This window comes from Vidua chalybeata, chromosome Z (assembly GCF_026979565.1).
Source record: "Vidua chalybeata isolate OUT-0048 chromosome Z, bVidCha1 merged haplotype, whole genome shotgun sequence".
Classification (NCBI taxonomy): Eukaryota; Metazoa; Chordata; class Aves; order Passeriformes; family Viduidae; genus Vidua; species Vidua chalybeata.
The window spans coordinates 18837041-18854096 of NC_071570.1; the positions used below are offsets into that span (position 1 = coordinate 18837041).

The window sequence follows — 17056 nt, forward strand, 5'->3', positions numbered from 1 at the left end:
ATGACAAACCCCTAATGTAATAACTCATGATTCTTTCATTGCCCTGGGCAAGATTTTAATTGCTGTAATAATATTCATCTTGTTTCCTAGAAATCATGGAAAGCTCTTGTTTTCTTTAAAACTGTCCTCAAAAATTTTTGTATGTTCTTTCTGCAAACTTTTTCTGATATTCATTAAAGCAAATCAATCCAACTTCCAACCCACAACAATCATTCTCCATTATTCTGAAACCTGATAAAATGTGTGGTCTGAAACTGAGGACAGTACATTACTCTAATATGAGCGATGTACCTCAAGGAAATTTTTTTTCATGGTGTTTTTTTCCTAGGGAAATATAGGCCAGATTGTATCATATTACACATTGTGTAGCTTTGAGTTTGTTTTAATTTTTAACAGTCATCTGTTTTCGTCATCTGTATATAAATCACGCCACAGGAACATCTGCTGGTTCTTTTCTTTTCTTTCTTCCTATTGACTTCAGTTTTGCATTTTTATATTGTGGTTTTGTTTCCATATGAGAGTCAAATTCAGCTTGCTTATTCAAAGAAGGACAAGGGGAAACCATGTTACAACACTACAGTTATGCTGGATTTGACTCCTGTTTTCACAAGCAACCTGGAAGTCAGTAGCTCATCCCCATGGTGTCCCTCTTGCCCTTGTCACAATGCCCTATCACTGGGCTGAAAATGCTTTTGTCCTGTATACTTAAAAACCTCTTTAGGTCCGTGTGCTGAGGTGGACGTAGGGTAGTCTGACCCTGTATTGTGACTTTGCAATGCAGTCTCTGTGCTCTGAAAATTAGGGCTGCCAGGTTTACTTCTCAGGGTGAATGAGCCACTGTAGGAAATTTTACTTACAATCTCATCAGGTGGTTAAATCTGATGTGAATCTCATGACAGAAAGATGGAGAGATATCTTGAATCCTATGAGATATTTAATAATTGGTAAGATTTTGCCTATACTCTTCATCTTTCTTGCTGTTCTGAATGGGAAAAAAGGAAACAAAAACAAAAAGAAAGAAGGAAAAAAAAAGGAAAGAAAAAAAAAAAAAGAGCAAACATTAATAACAGCAGCTTAGTTTTTGGTCCCAACAGACTTGACTAGCAGAAGGAGAAAAGAAGATCTGGGGCTGGCTAGTAGAGAAACATTGCTGAGTGTGAATACTACAAGGCATCTCTGAGTGCTTTTATCATACGGAGCCTGAAAGTATTTGTAATTTGTGACTCTCCAGTCAGGAGCAGTCTTGCAAGCAAGGAGTGTTTATTGTGGATTTTCAGTACAGAGAAAACTACAGCCAAGCTGACCAGAAAGACTGGAATTTCATCTATCTCTCTCCCCTCCCCCTCTCTGCTCTCTCTGTCGCTCACTCATTGGATTTCTTTCTCTTACCAGCCTTTTAAAACAGAAATTACTGGGTCAGTGACATACATTTTTCCTCTTTTTCTAGTATGATCTCATGTTCAGCCTCCAGCAGAAACACTGCTATCTGTAAGTATCTTATTCAAGTTTGTTGTACACACTGAATGCTGTGGTGTTTGTAGTTGTAACAGTGCTTAACAGCTTGCAGAGTTCAGTTTGTTGCTGAATGTTGCAGCAGAGCAGCCAGACAGTAATTTTTGAGCTTGAGATGGATGAAAGCTCAGTTATAACTTTGAGGAAAGCAGGCACTGGGTTTTGCCAGTGGTTTAGTAAATGTTAACTTGAAACTTTGGATTCCAAACAGCTTACTTTATCCTAATATTCAAGTTGATATAAATTTCTCAATTATGCTGGCTTTTTTAAAATCAGATATAATAAAACTTCATGGCTTTAAAAGCTTGGAAGAGCTAAATAAGATTTATTTGCTTAGAGTTGTCTTATTAATGAGACACACTAGAAGAAATGTGATAAAAAGCACTGAAACATATGCTAAAAACATTTGATACTAGTAAGTCATTAAAAAGGATATAAGTCAGTCAGTTGGGATAACTTATTTTTAAATGAATGTTTTAAAATTATATACTTATTTTGCAATAGGGATCTGTCAGCCATTTTACATTTTCATGTTGATTCAGACAGCTGATTCATCTAAACTAGGCAGAGGTTTATTAGTCATCTGCATGCATAAAAGCTTATGTGTATCCCCTAACACATGTGTGCTTACAAAGGTTTTACATTTCCCGCTGATTTCTGTGTATTTTTCTGGAATTTTACCTTTTAAAAATATGTTGTTTTTACTGTGTTTTGCTGAGATATTCCAACAAATTCTGCAGATAATTATACACTGTTTCTTCAAATGGTTATTAAAAGGGGATCTTTCAAGTTACTTATTTTCTAGTTAGAGAATTTTACTAGTCATAATCTCAGCTAACTCAGGATTGCACTTTACTTTAGGCAAAATGCATCTCTGCTGTTGGCATTGGTCCAAGGTGTAACTACTTACAGAGTGTTATCTGCCATTCCTTAACTCAGCAAATACCTTGCCACATACTTAGCTTCTTGGTGACCTGTAATTCTTGTTTGTAGTGCATGGAACAAAACCATTAAATAGCAAGCAGTCCAAGGGGTGCATGTGTTAAGTGCACATTCTGAAATGACAAACCCCTAATGTAATAACTCATGATTCTTTCATTGCCCTGGGCAAGATTTTAATTGCTGTAATAATATTCATCTTGTTTCCTAGAAATCATGGAAAGCTCTTGTTTTCTTTAAAACTGTCCTCAAAAATTTTTGTATGTTCTTTCTGCTTCTTGCAAACTTTTTCTGATATTCATTAAAGCAAATCAATCCAACTTCCAACCCACAACAATCATTCTCCATTATCCCCTTCCAGCTTTGCAAAAGATCAGGGCAATTTTGATCCATCTGCTCAGGGAAATATCCCAGGCAACCAGAGATTTTGTCACATACAGAGAAACTCTTGAAGTCTCATCCAAATCCCAATGAAGGCTTTGGGTGTCATTGAGACTTGGCTCAAAGTCACTTGTGATTACTGGTATTTTAGTCAAGTTTTAGTTATTAAAGCTAAGACTTACTAGTGCTATTTCAGATTTTACTTTCAGTTGTTTTGTGTTGGTAGATAGCTATCTAAATAATTTGTATTAATCTTTTACTTGCATCAATGTAGCTCTGCTCACAATCAGACTCACACTTGTTATGTTTGTAATTCACCATTGCATCATTTGTCACATGTGCACAGCAGCCCTGAGGGAAAACCAGTTCTGGCACTTGGAGGAAATTTTTAACAGAAACCATCCTCTACATTGTCCCTGGTTTGGTATGTCCCTCTGTCAGCTCTACAGAGCCACATTCATGCATCTTCAGACGCCCCTTCTCCCTCTTCCTTCCACCCTCATCTGCTGGGGGGACAGGAGTTGCCAGCAGATGAGTAGCTCCTTGGAGCTCCCCTTGCCAAGTGTCCCTTGTTCAATGCCTTGAGCACATCTTTGGGACTTACCTTCTAGGCTTCCAAATCTCAGAGTCAGCTTGGCCAATTGCCTCTAAGTATGGGAGAGGAGATCTCCTTGCTTGTTGCACATTTTTTATACCAGTATGGGTATTGGATCTCAGAGGAAATACTGGATAGGTGGCAGGGTATAACTCTGTGTTTTGCAAAAATGTACCAGATAATTAATTTAGATCCTAGCAGTCAGATGGATCTGTCTTTTCAGGCTAGAGTCAGCACATGATTTAGGGTGAAAAGGACCTCTGCAGGTAACTGTACCCACCTCTTCCTCCAAAAAAAATCCAGTTTTATGGCAAATCTGGCTTCAAAGTTACATCAAGCAACTCAGGCCTTGATTAGTTGTTTATTAAATAAATCTTGATATTTTAGTGGGTTCGTAGGTCTCTTCCTTGTGCTCCAGGCACTCTTCTGTTAGAAGTCTAAAAATAAGCAATACGGCCTCTCTTCTTCAGGCTGAACAAATCCAGCTGCGTCAGCCACTCCTCATAAACCATATGCTCCATCCCCACTGAGAAATAACAACTAGTATATGATACATCGTGGAACTGACATGACGGTTTTGCTTCTGGGACCAAAGCTGATAGCTTTCTGTGAGCTTGTACTCACACAATGCACCTGGAGTTGTTCAATGGTTTCAGTTATTTTGGCATATAGACAGACCCTTAGAAAGTTGATGGGAAAACAGCTTAATTTCAGCTTAATTTCCTTCTGTGTTGTTTGTGAATGCCATTTTTTCATTAGGCCACTAAGTACATCTGAAATATTTTGGTGCATTTGGAATTAAACAGTCCCTTAGTTGTATGTCCATTCTGAATACGCAGGTGACATGGCAATGAGCAGCAGAGGAGAATCCGGTTCAGTTGTGGTATTAAGGACAGAGAAGTAAGAAGATTGTAAGGAAGTTCAAAGCAGCCACAAAATGTGACAGTGGCATCACCAGCAGTTGTCTATATGCTGTAGAGCAGAACACTGTCAATCAGTATAAATACCATGTAGCACACACATGACTTCATTGAAGCAATGACCTTCTTCACAGATAGGGAGGATGTTAATACCTTGGCACTCACCTCAAAATCTTTTTATTGTCATTATGTGCTAAAGAATCTCCTGCCGTTTCATCTTGCTATGATTGTTTAAGTAATTAAGAAAGTGAGGTTGTACTTCCCAAGATCTTCACTTGGCCACCTCAGGAGACAGTCCTACAGCATCCAAGTAGAGGCCAGTGGCTGAAGTATATGGGGCAAGTATATAGTGATACAGGAGCTCTGTCTGCACCTTAAAGTAGTCAAAGCAAGACTGTAATACACAGAGACAACAGGACCAAATTTGTAGCAGAGAATGTCTCGTACATCCACCATGAAATCAATCAAAATGCTCCTGATTCCTCTTGTACACTTTCTGTTCTGTTTTTGATGCAGGAAAGGGCAGCATAGAAACCACTGCCTGCACCCAAGGTTTACAGCTGTATTCCATGCTGGGATTTATGGGCAGGCACCAGAAACAGATCAACCTGGGCTATAGCATAGTCAAGATGCAGATGTCTCTGCATGAGTGTCGTTTTCAACCTGGTGATGAAGCTGTCTCTCAACTTTAACATTATTTTATGATAGCTATCCACATTGGAGTGGAGAAAGTCAAAACTATCCAGGCTTTAATTTTATAATTTCTGACGAGGTGCCATGTAAGAAAACACCTGTGAATAAAGCTATTTTGCGCCATATTTCTATGCCTCAGCCTGCTATTATGGAGCAGAGAGTTAGTGGCATTGTCATGAGATGTAAACCACCAGGTCTATGTGTCAGAGTTGTTAACTACCTCTTAGCTCTTTGCCAGGTCCTGGTCTGAAATGAAAATTTCTAATTATTTTCCTATCTGAATTTTCTACCATGGATTTCGTTCCTTTTCCATTGGCTAGAATTCTACACGTTCTCTCAGATTTTCTTCAGACTGGTATGGTTTCAATATTTTAAACCAAAATGGAAAGACTTTTAGATAAATACCTAGAAAACTAGAGTAAAAATTTGCATTTCAGCTGCATAGTCAACATACATCTAACTTTACATGTATGTGAGACTCATTGTCTTCAATCTTAAATATGGGATAAAGTGAGTGGATCTGTCTTGTTTAACTTTTGGAAGTGAATAATTTTACAGAGGTTCTGAACTGCCAGTTATTTTTCAGTGAAATTTAAAACTGGGTGGATACATGCATTCAGTTACAGGCTGCTCAGAAAGTCATTTTGCCAGAAACAGTGGAGTGAACACTTACCTATTAATAACAAAGAAAACAAAGACATACAAGGATTTGTTTTTTAATTCACTTTCACGAAACTTCACTGTTGGTTGTAAAGTTGTGGCAAATAAGTAGTCAGGGCATTAAAAATTTATAAAAACTAAAGGAATGTTGATACTTTACTGTCTTGGAATTCTTATGATCTTCTCAAATTTAATTAAATCAATATCACTTCCTATTCTTTGGGCTGTAACTTCAGTTACTTTGGAGGATTGTAGAAATTAGGCTTTTAAAAGGATTTCAATAGTGCTTGTTTAATGTCAGAAAAAAAAATCTTTTCTTATGAGGTTATAAACACGAAAGATGAAGATTCACTGTAATTAGGGGCATGAGAAACTTGTGTAATTTATTTTCCATATTATCTTGTCTTCTTTATTTCCATTGAATTTTTCTTAGACTTTGGGGTTGTCTTCTATTTTCTGATCATGTGTGCACTGAATGGTATTGAAATGAGCTGCATTTGTCAGAAATGGTGGAAGTATTTTATGTGTTAGTTGTTTTGTTTTTATCCCTATAGTTGCCCAATGCCTTATAGCAACTTTCTTTCTCTTGTTTTTTTTCAGGATTAACAAACCTTGAAAGGACTCTGAGAACACATTCATCATCTTGTCAGGCTTGATCAATGGATTTTATAAAAACCTAAGGATATTTTGAAAATATCTGCCCAATAACTGCCCAAATTTCAGTCAAGGAGAGCCTATTAAAATAAACATGTCATACATTTTTTATCTGTGACTAATAATGCCTTCATCACATGGTGAAACTCTGCTGGTGGAGGAAGAAGACTCCTTTTGTTAAGAAATTTTTTCACTGGTGAAAAAGACTGGCAGTCCCTTATAATATGAAGCCCTTTGAGAAAAGCTGGCTGTTTCTACTGTTGCCTGTCATGTTAAGAGTTGTGTGCTCCTCCTTTATTAGTGTGAACCTTGGGGTGAAAGTGATGAAGGGACAGTCTGTCTTTCTGTCAGAAGAAGACCTCAACTTTTCCATTCCCAGAGAGAAAGATGTCTGCAAAGTGGAAGTGATCAATGAACCAGTAACACAGAGGGTTGGGAAACTTACTCCACAGGTATTTGGCTCTATTTTGCTCTATATTGAGTGTTAGTATGTGCAGGCCTGGGAAAAACTAAAAGGAGTTGCTTGATTGATTTTTGTTCTTCTTTGGGTAGTGACTAAAAGGTATGAACTGAATGGTGTGTGGGATTCAGCCTTTTGCTTAAGTAGGTAGCTGGCAGAGAACTTCAACCCTGAAATCCAAAAGCTGAGGTCAGTAGCACAACTGCACAGGAGTGTGGTCAGAGTCTCCTTTCACAAGTGAAGAATGGATATTTCAAAACTTCCAGTTAGGAAATATCCTCTAGTCTCTCAGCTGCTTATTTTTCTCCCATGAGGGTAACTAGTGCCCCTTGAATAATGCATAGCCCACTACAGCATTTTGAATTTTAGTCATGGAGCCACTACATAAGGAGCAATTAAGAAAAAAATAATCACATACAATAAGCACATTGTGTGCAGCTTTATTTGTTCTGCTCAGCAACAGCCAAACTGTTAGCAGATGGCAAATACATTAAAACTCCCCTGTTTTCTGTTCAAATATTGAGCTTGTAGGAATAATGAAATATATTTCACATATTACCATTTGGCTACTCATCTGCTTTACAAATTGCCCACCTGAGTTATAGCAGGAAGGAGTTGAACACAGTTGTCATGAAGATGTAATGTTATAGACAGAAGATAAATGGTTTTAATGGTTCATAACCAAGCAGATTTTGGTGTTTGAAAAATTCTGGTCACAGCATATATTTTCATGTGATTGTATATGAATATAGATTTTAACCTCCTTTCCAGGGTTCTTGGTGGGTTCTGTGAAGACAGTTGAAGAACCACCAATCTCAATAGATTTTTCAAAACTTCTGGCTTAGTCATCAGTATTATTTTTGCAAACCACTGAAAAGTACTTCAGCTGAATCAGCACTCCTAAGGAGCAGAGAAATACCAGGGAAAACAGAAGGTGATGGACAGGACAATGTGTGATCTTTAGAGACTGGCCTTAAGTAGTGTAGTGCGTCTGCTGAAACTATCCAGGGCTTGTTTTCTGCCAGCACAGGGACACTGACCATAGTGCTCCACCTCTACTTTCCCAGTATAGGTTGGCCCTTGACTCATACAAACATAGAATCATTAAGTCTGAAAGACCTTGAAGAACACTGAGTCTAACCATTAACCCAGCACTGCCAGGTGCACTACAAACCATGTCCCTAAGATCTACCTATATATAATTTTTGAATGTTTCCAAGTATGGTGATTCCACCATTTCCTTGGTGAACCTGTTTTAATGCCTGACCAACCTTTCAGTAAAGAAATTTTTCAGGAGAGGAGGAAAAGAGGGACTTACATGTGAAGCCTATGGTGAATGTCTTCTGTAGGCAATCTGTCTGTCTGAGGAGTAATTTTGCTTTTAATTTCTGCCTCAGCTTCTATGTGCAGCAGGACCAAGGTGTTTTGAAATAGCCACTTTGTCCTGTGTAACCCAACATGTTTGAAGCACATAGCTAGAGGCCCTTTTCAAGAGATCCCAGGAGATGTGCATTCACTGCACTTTCTTTTCCAAACTACCTCTCCTCTCCGAGCCCCACTTCTGTTAAGCACCTGTTCTTTCATGGTCCTGAATATGTGCCCAGGCAGTTGAGTGTGAAAGCTGCAGGCACACATGTAGAGGGAAGAACTCTGCTGGGCAGGTGGCCCTAGGGCACCAGGCTGGACAAAGGCTGTGCCTGCTAGTGGTGCCTAAGCTTTCAGCATTCCTGAAAAAAGGTGCCAGAGTCCGTATCTCCTTGTGCCACTCATGAGCTTTCTACAGGAAATTCTGCAGCCAGAAAACATCTCTAGTATAATCTGGTTTACTTCCATTAAATTGAGTAATGTTCTAGGAATGTATGACAATTTAATTATAAATTGTAATTGAAAAGCAGTTGAAGTGGAAAAATCCAAAGCTCAACAGTAATTAGGAAAATATTTAGATTTCCTTTGTCTTACTCAGTGAATTGATAGACAATTAGAGTTGCCTGTTCATACAAAAGGAAAACATGTCAGGAAACATAAACCAGATGTTTCTTTCTGCAAAGCAGATTGTGTCTCTATACACATATAAACTGACTGTCTGTCAGTGGTGACAAATCTTTGTGGAAACACTCTAAATTTTCCAATATCTTGTTACCAATTAAGATGTGGAACTAATGATGTCTTAAAAATAGGGACATTAATTCTTTGATATGATTGGACCCAGTGAGATGCATCCCAGAGTCCTTAGGGAACTGGTTGATGTAGCTATTCCATGATATTGGAAAAGTCATGGCACTCAGGTGAAATCCCAGTTTCCAGACTGGAAAAGGGACATACAGTACCCATCCTTTAAAAGGGTAGATATTTCCTGGGAATTATTGACCTGTCAGCCTCTGCTCTGTGCCTGGGAAAATCATGGAATGGATCCTCCTAGAAGCTGTGCTAAGGCACATGGAGGACAAGGAGCTGATTTGAGACAGCCAGCATGGCTGCACCAAGGGCAAATCCTGCCTGATCAACCCATTGGCTTTCTGTGATGGAGTGACTCCATCAGTGGGCAAGGGAAGGGCTCGGATGTCTTTTATCTGGACTTCTGTAATCCCTTTGGCCTTGTCCCCCACAACACCCTTATGTAACCAAAATCCTGTTGACTCTGAGGGCTCTACACCGATTTACATCACTGAAGAATCTTACTTTCAGTGTACAACATTAAACTTCTGAAGCTACAATATGAGTGGATTTTGTATAAAATATACTTATTTATTTTCTTTAAGATAGCATACCACATAACTACTTAATTTTATTTTGTTTTTGTAGACTATCACATAAGTAATCCAATTTATTACTTAAATATCATGTTCCTTTATGTTAGTTTGTACTAAGAAAGAAGGGACATTAAGTAAGAAAAAGACATAGAAAAGACAAAGACATTTTTTGATTTTGTTTGAAAAAAAAAGCAGAGCACATATTTCTATGGCATTTGAAAATAATGCACAACAGAACAGCCAGAACACAGTCAAAACTTTCATCATATGAGAGTAATTTTGTTTTCCGCATATTGTTCTTGTCCTTCCTTTCTATGCAGTCCCAACAAATAAAACCAAGTATGCTTTCCATAACACCACAGATTATTCCAAGAGGTTAATCCACGTATATATGTTTAAAAATGAACTATCTCATCACTTAAAAAAAACCCCAAAATAACCAAATAAAGGAAAGACTTTGTACAATGCACATCTTGATGAAAGCTAAAAGCAGACAATAAATTAATTTTAAAACTGCTTGGAATATAGAAAAATTATCACATTGCTTGAGCACCTGAGAATGGCTTCAGTGGAAGTAGACCCCTTCACTAATAATGAAAACTGAGACACTCTAACTATTCTTCCATTATAGAAGAATGTAAGTTCTATTCTGTGTAATCGTGAGAAAGAAATAAAGTTCAATAATTCTTAAAATCTTTAATGTCAATCCACAAGATGGTCATGAGGTGCTTCAGTTAAATATATATTAACAATTATATTAGAATTAAATTATTATATCAATTTTACACTGAAAGTCAGAGCATCCAAACATTTTCTCTATGAGCTACACTTTCAGTCAAAATTTTAGAACCTTACTAAAGTCCCTCAGTCATTTCACCATCATCTAAAGTGGTTGGGGAAATGACAATTCATGCAAGGCACTTAATTTTCATGATTCTTTTGTCATATTTTAAAAAATTACTGTCATTAAGAAATTACCTCTTCTTTTTTTGAAAAAAAAAAAAGTGGCTAATCAGTCAGCCATATACATATATTAATTGCTATTAGTTATGGTCTCATTATGTCTGTTAGTGAGTGTTGAACAGATTTCTCTTTAGTCTGTAGAAGTCATATAACCATTTGTGAATACTGCCCTGGAAAAATGCAATGAAAACTACATTTAGATTCACAGTGAAATGCTTAGGAAATGCAGTGATTTGGTTTCTTGCTGGCTAGAATATGCCTTTTCTCTCTGTAGATGTGAAACATGAGCATCTTCCATCCTCCATGGACTGCGTAGGGATTCCCTGTTATCACAAGGTTAACATAGACATAGTCTTATCAATGCTAGGAGCTTTCAGCCAGTGTTTCTGTAAAGAAACAATACTGCATGGGAATTATAAATTGTCAGTCTTGCCAGTTGCAGTATTTGAGAACATGAAAATTGTATTCCTCAGAATCCAAATCCCTTTTCCAAAGAACCAGTGTGTCAAAGCAATCTTTTTTCTATTTGTGTCAGGCATGTTTCCTCATTGCCTTGCTTTCACAAGCCAACCAGCCATTAAATAAATCAATCTGCCCGAAAGAAGTGTCTGCTTTAGATGGTTAAACTATGGCCAGACAGACTCACAAATTTTGACTGAATCAGGTATGTTGTAAGAATTAGTCTGTTTTGAATTAGCTGGTAGGAAAACATAGGTATCTGCTTGCTTTTGTGCTGTGGATTACACTGATTTTGGGGCTGGATGTTTGTACGGCACATAAATGATGTCTGATCTAGAAAAGAGATACTGGTACAAAGTCAGTATCACAAAAAATGGGAGCAACTCTAAGTTAGCGAAGTTTCTAACAGAAAATTCATTGGGTCGTACTTTTGTGGTATAATTGTAGTGGACATAAAGCAGGATTTACTATATAATCAAGCTATTGTCATGAGCAAGTTTAAAAGTCAATAAATCACAAATTCTAATGCTGGAACTGCTGGCTTTTCAGTACCACTGCAGTTGTATGTACTGCTGGATATATCTACACCCTTCACTCCACAGGCTGCAGTGGTAAAGAAGGTGAGGTCAAATTATTTGTTGTACTGGGGAGGGACTTGGCAGTCTGAAACAATCACATATGACCTTTGCCCTTCTAATTGTGGAGTGCAGGCAGCCCCATGTTAAGTGGTTACTCTAACTCTCACTGGGAGATTACAGTATAGGTGAATACCTATTCATAAAAATGAACTACATATTAAACACTTTGTCAGTCGGATGTATTCCAGGCACTCAGAGAGAAGTGGAACAGGGACTGTGAAATTAACATCTTTGACAATGTGGTGCCAGTCTATTATTTCTCCTTCACAGGTTTTTGACTGTCACTTCCTTCCTAATGAAGTTAAATATACCCACAATGGATGTCCAATTTTAGATGAAGACATGGTCATGCTTAGGCTGTACAGGTAAGCAGCAGCAGCAGATCACACTTCACTGTTACCAGGAGCACAGATGACCTTAGGAAGAGTAAGCAGTCCATTTTTTACAGTTAAAACATGTTCTGCTGTACATGTTGTAACTACTTAGATTCAGTAGCTGCATCATTAGTCAAGAAGTGACCATCTGTTTGCAGAAATATTTCTCATCATGTATTGCAGATATGCTCATTTAACGTGTATTATGTATTGCTGGCTTATTACACAAAACCAGTGATTTTTCATTATGCTATAGAAAGTGGCAATAGCACTTTCAGAGTACTGCATGTTCTCTGCTGTCCTGCTGATAGGGACAGACACTCTCGTATACACATAGAAAGTAATCTCTTCCTTCACACACACACTGTTATAAGTAAGGGAATTTGGGCAGCAGGATCTAGATTATGGTGATTCAAGGCTTGAGCACATGAAAGAAATCAGTTCAAGCAATACCATTTTGAAGATGACGACAATGCCCAAATCACAAAGCAACAGAAGATGGCATGAAGCATAACTAATATTCTTCTGTCCCTTGCAGGTTTACAGAAACAGAAACGTTTGTAGAAACATTCACCTTTCGTGTGCAGCTACTTGAGCCAGACTGTAACATCATAAAAATGCGCTCCCATGCTTTGGAGGTCCCCGAATACTACGGTCTGTCTAGGGTGATTGACAAGAACGTCATCACCTTTGATTATGACAGGAAGATAAACCTGGATTGCACCATTTCCATAATCTCTTCAGAAACTCACCTGCCTGCTCACGGCCAGCTTATCTACAGGAAAGTGCAGCAAGGGCAGTTTCGTGGAGATCAGTCAAGGAGCTTCTTCCCTGGCACTAGTATGACGTGCTTTTGTTGTTTGCATTAGCACCTCCAAAGAGACGCAGCAGATTAAGTCTGCAGCAGTGGGTTGTTTCAGATGTGCTGTGTAACAGTGGGTCGTATGAAGTTTAATGAACAGCTTGAGCTATTGTGGGCATGAAAGGGACATGAAGTTTTTGTGAGGCACCCTGCAGATCACAGACCTGAGTCAATAATTCCTTGACTGTATTCTGTTTCTGGCCCATAGATATGTGGGCCAATGTGACAGCTTTGTGTGTGCCAAGACTCAGTAGAAACAGCACAAGTAGTTGCTGGAGGCAGCACCTAACCAAAACACCAAGGTAGGATGGGTTTGGAAGACACCAGATGAAAACAAAATCCTCTAGGAGAAATTAAGTCAGGAAAGGAGCCCTACTTCTCATCACACTGTCTCTCTCATGGTTACTTTAGCTACATGGGCAGGTTCCCCATGGTGGTTTCTGCTCTGGTAACTTTCACTATTGCTTTTGGGTTACAGAGCACAGCCTGGGCCCACAGTGCAGAAATGGGAGCTGTACACTGGGCCTAGGAGACATTAACAACAAAAAGATGAGTTGTGAAGAATTTCTGAGGATGGGAATTCAGTATCGACACCTTGACCCCCCCTCACCTGACACTGATTATATTCCTGTGAGGTTGGATCTCTCAGACAGCAGAAGCAAAACTCTGCACAAGGTAGGTTTTTATGCAAGTTTATAATGTCTGATTGCCATCCTGTGGTTTTTGTCTTTGTTGTTTCTTTTGTAATAATTTTTTTACTCCTTGTCACATTTGAAGAGAGATAGGGAGTCTGTAAATTTTTTCAGTTCTTAGAAATTTACCAGCTAAGCTAATGAAAGGCATTATCTCCATGCCTCTATGATTAGACCATTATGGCCACAGAGAAACACCTCTGGCTGATTATTGTCAGACATAAATAGTTTATCCTGAGAGAAGAATTAATTCTGGCATAATTCCACAACTTTTATACAGCGTGATCTGCACTGACTTCAGCATACACAATAATTATAAGTTAAGAGCTCTGTGAACATATTCAGTTAATAATAATTAATAGCTTGTGCATGTTTCTGTCAGATAAAGTTATTCATTAAACTCACATCAAATTAAGTAAGTCGTAACCTGAAAGTCATATTCATATGGAGTCTCAATATTTAGTCTAGGCATTTTCTAATTAAAATATTTCAGTTTTTCTTTTAAAATTAATTATTGCTTTAACATGTAGCCTGATTTGCTATGTGAAGCTAGAAGAAATTTGATTTATTTTTTCACTTTACTTTGCCTTTTCAGTTGTCTCATTTTTTCCTGTTGTAGACGGAGTATGCATGGCTGCCTGTTCAGATTAGAGGTGCTGTTCCCAACCAAATACCCAAAGCTGCCCCAATAGCAAAGTTCATCCTGGAAGTAGATCAATTTATTTTAACCCCTATTACAACCACAACCATTGATGCTGAAGACAATGAAACTCCAAAGTCCCTGCTTATATTCAACATTACCAAGCCACCTCCACAAGGCTTTATCACTCACCTCTCTGACCACACAAAACCTATTGGCTCCTTCACATGGAAGGATCTCAGTGACATGCTCATTGCTTATCAGCCTCCAAATAACAGCCACACAGAGAGGAGGAATTATGAGGTAACAGTGGGATGTGTGAACATTTGCTAGTTTTCACCTCCTTAAGATTAAATAAAATAGAAATAAATGCAATTGTATGTAATGGATATTTTTCAGGGAAAAAAGGTTTTCAAAACTATATGCAATACAGGAGCAGAGGCAAAATCTTTTACCACTTTCTCCTATGACACGTCATCTTAACTATCACAAAATAGATGTTTATTGCTCACTTCATAAGAATTTCTTTGTACTGAAAACCTTTTATCCTCTCTGACTGAGAAATATCTAAACAGGTTTTTCTTTTTAGTAAGAGGAATAGTGAAGCGCTTGTACATCTACCCAAGAGTCCTTGGAAAGATCAGTGGTGCCTTTTACACACAGCTCTTATCCCTGCATGATTTTACTGATCCCTGTGACCTATTTAAAGGTGACATATTTAAAGTCATGAAAGATAGACCAGGATTGCTCTTTGGCCTTACAGCCTACCTGCTGTGATAATGGTGGTTTAGGGAAAACAAAAAGGGGCTCCCAACAGTTCCTGCTGGGAGTAGTAAAAGCATATCACTAACACAGAGAGCATGATGCAAATGATGAATGAGACCAGGCTTCTGTCTGCAGGTTCTTGAGTAAGTTATGAAATAACTATCTAATAAGTCACTTAAGGAATTATCCAATCCAAGCAAAATGGTTGGTACTAAAGTAATAAAACTGAATAAACAGGAAATCAGAGCAAGGTAAGCTGAGCAAGGTGAGTGAGAAAGACCATGGTTGCCTGGAAAGCAGAGCAACAGCAACAGAAACTGGCAATTGATGTTGACAAGACTGGTCTCACTTTTTTCTTCCCTTGGCTGTCACAGGAACCTTCTTTCCCTGTTTCCTTAATGTGAGGACCAGACATTCTACCAAAAACATCTGCTCCTTAAATGCCTCATCTCTGTTCTGCTTTCAGCATTGTCTGATTGCAGGTTCAAAAATTTGACAGTTCTGGAGCCTGAAAACTCAAGAGTTTGATTTTTTTTTTTAATTTTATTTTTTCTGTACTAGTGCATATATTTTCTGTCATATCTCTTTCTGGTCCTACACATCTTAAAAGAGCAGGAAATGTCTCCTCCACTTTTTATTACTACTAGTTAAAACAAAGCTCTACGTTAACCGATGATTGAACTGTACCCCAAAAGGAAAATTACACACGCTACAAACTAAGTTTCACAGAATTCACTGCAAAAAGCAAAGAAGGCAGATACTTAGTTTTGTGCATAACTTCCATGGTTCTGTTTAGAAGCTAAATCAAATTTTGTTTATTATCAGATGTCTGTAAGATCTTGGGAGAGAATGCACTATATGTGTTTTGGAGTACACTTGGTTTCCAGTTTTCAATAAGCAGATTATCTGTTTTCACAACAGGTGGAGTTTGAGGTGCATGACTTCTACTTTGAAAGGAGTTTACCAATCACTGTGCATCTTTCTATCAGAACAACAGATACAAATGCCCCTCGAGTTTCATGGAATACAGGTGGGATCGCATGCTAAGTTAATTTTGCTAAGTTAATTTTGCTTCAGACTTAATAACATTTTGACACACATATTTGACAAAGCTCTAAAAATCAGATTTACACCTGGAATCTATGGATCTTTAAACTGAAGAAGAAGTAATCTATTTTCCCCTATATCCATTTTGGAGGCAACATGTTACCACAACTTGAATAAGATCTAATGTCTTAACTGGGATGAAAAATAAAGAAAAAAATGGAGTTACAGGAAAACTGTGATTTATTTATACAGCATCTTCTTGGGGAATGAATTGTACATAAAAAAGTATGAATATTAAGGGCAAATATATGATGGAATAGGAAGAGTGGGGTAGCATGTGGGAAAGACCAAGGCTTGTTGGTGTTGTTTAAAGTGGAAGTGCAAAAATTAACATCTAAGGAAAAGGGCATGATATACCACCAGCCATTTAAAGCCTGGAAACCTTACAGGGTTAGGTCTAATTCAAAAATATTTATAATGCCTGCACTGGAAAAGGAACAGAGACTCTCATCTAGAGTGCATTGATATTTAATCATCAAAAGGAAAATATATAAGATCAAACATGTCTAGAAGTTAACACCAGGGAAAGTGCAGTTTTCCTATGGTAGAAAAGGGAAGGAGCTGAGAAGAAGGTACCTCATGTCTTCCAGAGAAAACTCACCTGAAATGACTATCTAATTAAGAAGGAACACTGTCCTCTGACAGGAAGATCAACGTATGTTTTTAACTGCAGACTCACTAAAGAATCTAAATGCCCAGTTTCAGACATTGTGGAATTTCAAGTGCCAATGTCCAGAAATGTGCATCCTTAGATTATCAGATAATTAGAAACCATATGTCAAGGAAATTTCCTGCTTACCTTTCAGATATCCCTCTCTGTGAGCTACAAATGCACTACCCAAGACTTTCACTGCTAGGACTGAAGCCATTCACAGCAGGTGGCTCCAGTGACCTGATGGATGTCCTCCTTGACTTCCTACACTCACCACACACATACATACAGACATCTTTCTGTTACTGGCTCAATTTGGATTTCTCATATCAGAATCCTA

The 17056-nt window shown here is 38.0% G+C and overlaps 1 protein-coding gene across 1 annotated transcript in view; it reads left to right on the plus strand.

Moving 5' to 3' along the window:
- The first annotated feature begins 6578 nt into the window (after positions 1–6578).
- The window catches only part of FREM1 (FRAS1 related extracellular matrix 1), a 57524-nt gene continuing 47046 nt past the window's right edge, over positions 6579–17056 (plus strand). The window contains exons 1-6 of the mRNA XM_053932728.1: positions 6579–6806; positions 11895–11989; positions 12537–12838; positions 13339–13535; positions 14172–14495; positions 15879–15987. Coding sequence (XP_053788703.1) covers positions 6579–6806; positions 11895–11989; positions 12537–12838; positions 13339–13535; positions 14172–14495; positions 15879–15987 — 1255 coding nt within the window. The remainder of the gene's footprint in view (positions 6807–11894; positions 11990–12536; positions 12839–13338; positions 13536–14171; positions 14496–15878; positions 15988–17056) is intronic.